Source organism: Hydra vulgaris, chromosome 10 (genome assembly GCF_038396675.1).
Source record: "Hydra vulgaris chromosome 10, alternate assembly HydraT2T_AEP".
NCBI lineage: Eukaryota > Metazoa > Cnidaria > Hydrozoa > Anthoathecata > Hydridae > Hydra > Hydra vulgaris.
This window is the reverse complement of record NC_088929.1, coordinates 29019089-29025088: the sequence shown is the minus strand read 5'-3', so window position 1 is coordinate 29025088 and position 6000 is coordinate 29019089. Positions and strand designations below refer to the sequence as shown.

The 6000-nt window shown below is 27.0% G+C and overlaps 1 protein-coding gene across 1 annotated transcript; it reads left to right on the top strand.

The window, feature by feature from the left end:
- The first annotated feature begins 2041 nt into the window (after nt 1-2041).
- On the top strand, nt 2042-3430 carry LOC105843792 (pyroglutamylated RF-amide peptide receptor). Its single transcript, XM_065807724.1, has one exon. It carries the CDS (start codon nt 2125-2127, stop codon nt 3304-3306), a length of 1182 nt encoding a protein of 393 aa, XP_065663796.1. The 5' UTR covers nt 2042-2124; the 3' UTR covers nt 3307-3430.
- The last annotated feature ends 2570 nt before the right edge of the window (nt 3431-6000 follow it).

The window sequence follows — 6000 nt, the reverse complement described above, 5'->3', positions numbered from 1 at the left end:
ATCATCTTTGAGGTATACAGAAATATATCCATTTATTTCAATTCCTCTCCGAAAAGAGAGCGCTTGCTTAAGCATGTTGCAGAGATCCGTAGTAAATCAACTGAAAGAAAAAAGATTTTGATAGAGATGTGCAAAACAAGACGGTCAGAAAGAGATGCAGCATAAGAACACTTTTATGTTGCTATACCATTTATGGCAGAGGCATTAGAGATTACTTTAGGAATACACTCTAATATAGAACAGTTCAATATGGAGTTTAGTATGGATTGGGGCGCACAAGGAAAAGAGAGGCCAACTCACTCCTTAATGCACTCACTAAGTTCGAATTCATAATTGGTAATATAACTTTCTACCGCTTTCTTCACCCGTTGTCGTATATAACAGAGAGGTTGCAAGGGCGCGCAACTGATATTGTGTATGCATACAGTAACATTCAAGAAAAAATCGACAATTTGAACCATCTACGGACTAATGCTGAAAATTGCATTGCTGCTAAGGTTTTATGCTTGGTTCCCTCGATAATTTGCAGTGAGGAGATAACTGTTTTCCAGGAGTTAGTTGAAATGTATAAAAGTGATCTTCTAAACTCAGAAACTGTAGATCAAGAATTCATGTTTTGGAAAAGAAAATGGTCTGTTATTTAACCTGATGATAGGACTAATACTTAGCTAAAGCCATTAAAATCTGCGATGAAAATCAATATCCTAATCTCTTTGAGCTTTGGATGCACACTACCCGTAACGTCCGCAGAATGTGAACGCAGCTTTTCAGCAATGCGAAGATTAAGAACATGATTGAGAGCCAGTATGACTGCAGATAGACTTGGTTCATTAGCCATCATGAATATCCACTACAATGAAATTGTTGATTATAAACAAGTCTCAAAATTATTTTTTACTTTACATCCTAGAAAATTGTATGAAAAAAGGTTAGTTTTTGAACAAAAATTTAAACCGTTTATCAGAGTATTATTAATCTTTGTACCGATACCCATTTTCTAACAAGGAGCTTGCTTATACGCCTATGCCGTATAAAAATAGAAAAAATATTCGGAGAACAATGAATTCGTTTATGTAAACATTGTTTACACAAATATAACTATGTTTCACGAAAATTTTATTAAGTAAATTTAGTAAGATATTTGTTTGGTATTTTAAAACTACTTTTTTTTTTCAAAAACGACCCCCAACCCTAATAAACTTTACGGTACGACCCTGTATATATATATATTTATATATATATATATATATATATATATATATATATATATATATATATATATATATATATATATATATATATATATATATATGTATATATATATATATATATATATATATATATATATAAATATATATATATATATATATATACACATATATCCTTTAAAACTTAAAAAAGAACATATATACATAACATAACATAATTGGAAAAAATGCTAAAAGTCTTGCAAATTCAACAAACTTCAACCAATTTGCGGAAGTTTCAAACAAATTAATTTTTTGGATTTTTTATCTTATTATATGTAGGTACCAAGTCCAAGGAAAACATTTGGATTTTCAAAAAGCTTTTTTTTTTTGAAGTACCTTAACATTCTACGACTAGAGTTTAGTTCTTGTGTTATTTGTTTGATTATGTTTTAATTAAACTTCAATTTACGTTGAGTTTAAACGTAGTTTAAACGTAGTAAACTCTACGTTGACTGAGCCTACAAGTAGTCTCATCGCAAACCCGATGATGAAAATATGAATAAAAAAAAAAAAAAAACGATTTTTCGTATTTTTATTTTATTTAAATAGTAACAGTCACGTAAACGTCTTGCTTTATGTCAACTTATTTGTTTTAAATACACATTAATTAATAATGAATGCTAATTTATGTTGATTTTGAATTTTTGAATGAATATAATGCGCAACAAATATAAAACCTTTTCTTTTTGATTATTTTGCGGCAAGAATACTCGTATTACCAGTATTGTTCTGCTCAAATATTTATTTTTTTTTTTGCAATAAAGCATTAACTTTTATTTAAAAAATAAGTTCACACGCAAAAAAAAATTTAAAAAATTTATAAACCAGCTTTGTCTTGTCAAGTCTGAAAAATTTAAATTATTATTGAGATAAAATGTTTTTATTGCGTAAATATGTCGTATTTTTTAGCGTTGTATCTTATCTAGAGGTTAACTCTAAATCGCAAATAAAAAATGGGGGAAATGAAGCAGCAAATAAAATTTTTCCAACCATGAGTATAGAGGAACAACAATGTCAAAGCCTTAACTTAACAATGGAACAATGTTGCAACATCGACGAGTTAAAAGAACTTCTATGTAAAAAAATAATAATTCATGTTTGTGACTCTAATGTAGTTAAGTCAGTACCTAACGTAGTGCTTGCCCTTTTAGCAATGGTTGGAAACAGTCTTGTTATCTACTCTTCAATAAAGGATTGGTCTGTCACTCCTAGATTTAGAAAATTAATTTGCGGACTGGCAGTATCAGATTTTATGTTTGGTTTGGTGTTATTATTATACAGTGTACCTGGATTGTGGACATGTCATTGGGTATACTGGAAGCCTTTATGTAAAGTAATTTCACCTGCGATTTTGTTTTGTGCAAACTTAGGAATAGGATTTGTTGTTCTTATTGCTATAGACAGGTTCACCGGAATTATTTTTCCATTTAGTTTCTGGTTGTCGAAAAACATAATTATAATGTTTTTTTTTCTAAACATTTTTTTGGCTTTTGGATCAGTTATTCCGGCAATTCTATCTCAAAAAATAAGTAAATTTAACACGTGCGAAGAGGATATGCCTAAATACTCACGAAGTTATAGTTGGTTTTTGTTTGTTGTATATTATCTTATTCCAGTAATTTTTACCTCAACGGTTTACACTATCTTAATTGTGTGGTTGCGCAAGGTCCAGCTTAACACCAATGTGCTAAACGACGAACAGCAAAAGATTCGTCAGAAAGCAAATCGAAGTATTACATCAGTTTTAATATGTATTACTATTTTTTTTGCAATTTTTGTAATGCCCAGTAAAATTGTATGGATTATAAAGGAAGAACTTGGTTTCGCACGGTTTAGTGGACAAGTAACAAAAAATATAAAAACAGTAGCGGAGGTTTTTTACAGTTTCCACGCTGTAGTCAATCCTTTGATTTACGCCTTTGCTGACGAAATGTTTCGCAAACGACTTAAATTATTGTTTTGTTCCAAGATGAAAAACAGACGAGGATTCAAATCCTCGATGTCAATATTAAGTACCCGAACTTTTTCTGCAATTCAACTAAGCACTCGGTCATGATTTTTTGAGAAAAAAACGCGCACGTTAGTTAGCGCAGGGCTTTAGAGTTATACTTCATTTATTATATAATATACATGAAAACGAGTGAATTTATTTGTATATATATATATTTGATATTTGAGTTTATTGTATATATGCATTTTCTTCAAAAATTTATTTTTAGTTTGAAGTTTTCAAAAATTTATTTTTAGTTTAAAGTTATAAGTGTCTAGATACTTATAACAAAAACTTTATAACGAATAAGCTTATTTGGAAAAAAATAAATAGTTTTAAAGTGAAAAAATTTTTTGTTTTTGCTACATTTTCTCAACAGCGTTAGTATGGCTTCTTAGGTTGCACTACTCGCGACGCCACTGAGTATCGCTACTTAGGTTGGTTTTAAAAAATCTATACTTTAAAAATATAGTTTGTACTAAATGTTAATAGATTCCTAATATCAAAAATTATCATGAACGATAAAAATTAAAGTTTTGGCGTAAATATTTTTCTTTTAAATGTGGCGTAAATTTCCTCTTTAAATAGCGTTTCCTTGTGCTCTGTTGGAATATCTACCAGTATCATGATTTAATTTTTTCGTTTTGATTTGGGTAATATTAGGCGGGTTAACTTTTTAGGTGGATTTACTTTGTTTAAACAGATTTCTTTCATTAAAACATTTTTTATTGCATTGGCATAGAGTTTCTAATAAACCTTTGGTTTTGTTTTATTTTTTTACCGAAATCAACTGTAGTTAACCATAAATAGTAGAGAAAATGAGGCTAATACACTCATCTATTGGACATCAAGACTAATATACTCATCTATTAGATATCGTTTTTAAATTTCCGCTTTTATTGTTAATTTTTGATCTGGTTATTTACCCTGCTTTTTTTTTATAAAGCATATTCATGTTGATAAACTTCAGAATATAATATAAGTGTTTACTAAATATTTAAGAGCAAAAAGTTTCTTATGATTATTATTGTCATAATATATCATAATAAATTTTCCCCATTATTTGTTCGTTGCTAAACTTAACTATATAGTATCAGTAAAGTTTATGACTGCTTATCAATTATTTTATTATTTATATTATTTTATAAGTAAAATAATAATTAAACTTATTTTAAGATCATTCAGCTAATTTCTTGCTTTTTCATAAATCAGTATTATTGAAATAAAAACTGTTGTTTCAAAATCATTTAAGTAATAATGGTGCTAATCAGTAAAAAAAAATTTAACTTTCAAACTAAATATTTATTATATGCTAAATTATATAACATGTAATAAGAAAAAGGAAAGTTTGGACACAATACTTTTTGATAAAATGTTAAAGACATTTAAAGCAGTGTGAATGAAAAAAACGTGTTTTATTTCCAGTTAAATGGAACATTAAAGTCAGTATATTGACCAGGTTTTAACAAACACACGCTCAATCGCAAAGTAATAAAAGTTTCAAGCAAAAAAACTGAGTGTTTGTTATTTATAATAATATATAGCATAAATAAAAATATATAATAATAATATTGCAAAATATTATTAAATGGCATATTATTATTATATATTTCATAAATATAAATATATAATAATATTTCAACAATATTTTGACTTTGTATAATATAAAAATAAGTGCGTAAAACAGCTAAGAAATATTAATATTATTTACAAACACTCTTTATATGAAAAATTGCTAACTGAAATGCAAAAAAAAAAACAAAAACGGAAAAAATTACAAGTTATGCAACTTCTCACGTTTTTAATTGAAAATTTCCGATGTATTTCATACAAATACTGTTTAAAAACATATGGTTTGTAAAATTATGACATCATCATTATGACATCAGTTTAGAAATAACTAGTCTCTATTTTGGGTTACCTAAGATTCTTTATTTGTATTTCTTCCTTTTATTTTTTTAAATTACCGAAACATAAATATAATAAAACGATCTACATTCATTATTTTACCTTACAATTCATATTTTATCTCATTATAGATAATCTTAAACATTAGCTTTTGTCTTTTTTTTTGTTAACAAAATACTAAAAATTATTTAAAAAAAAAAGTTTTTTTTTTTTAATTTCGACGTAACCTTAAACATATAAGAATTTGATAAACAATACGCTTTAACTTTCCATACAACATTTGAAATAACAGCTCAAAAGACTTAGCTAGGTGTGAAAAGGGAAGGTGCGATAAAATTGTTCAATTACGTTTTTAATTAAACTAGCATTTTAAAAATAAACAACTAAAAAACTTTTTGTCACGCCTACTTATTTAATATGTAATTTTTTATTAAGACTTATTATTAATATCATTTTAAATGAATGAAATGAAGGAGTTTTATTTAGTTTTAATTTTTTATTGATTAAAATTTTTTTAAAACTCTTCACAAGTTACAAAATTTAAAACATGTTAAAAGTAAAAATGAACTTGTAAAAATATTAACTGGGTACAAAGTTTCAAACAAGTCAAATAGAAGAACAAACATGTCGAAAACAAAAACAAACATGTCGAAAGCATGAGTAAACGAGTTTAAAAACTAATCAGTTTGTTTTATATTTATATTATATTTATAAAAATTTATCAATTTATTTTATCATTGCAGAAATGAAGTTGCACACATTACCTCTCGTATTATTTTATATATTACAGGGTCAGTCTGGGGAAAAGTGTGGCGGCAGGGATGCAGCAATAAAAGGTTGTATATCAAAATA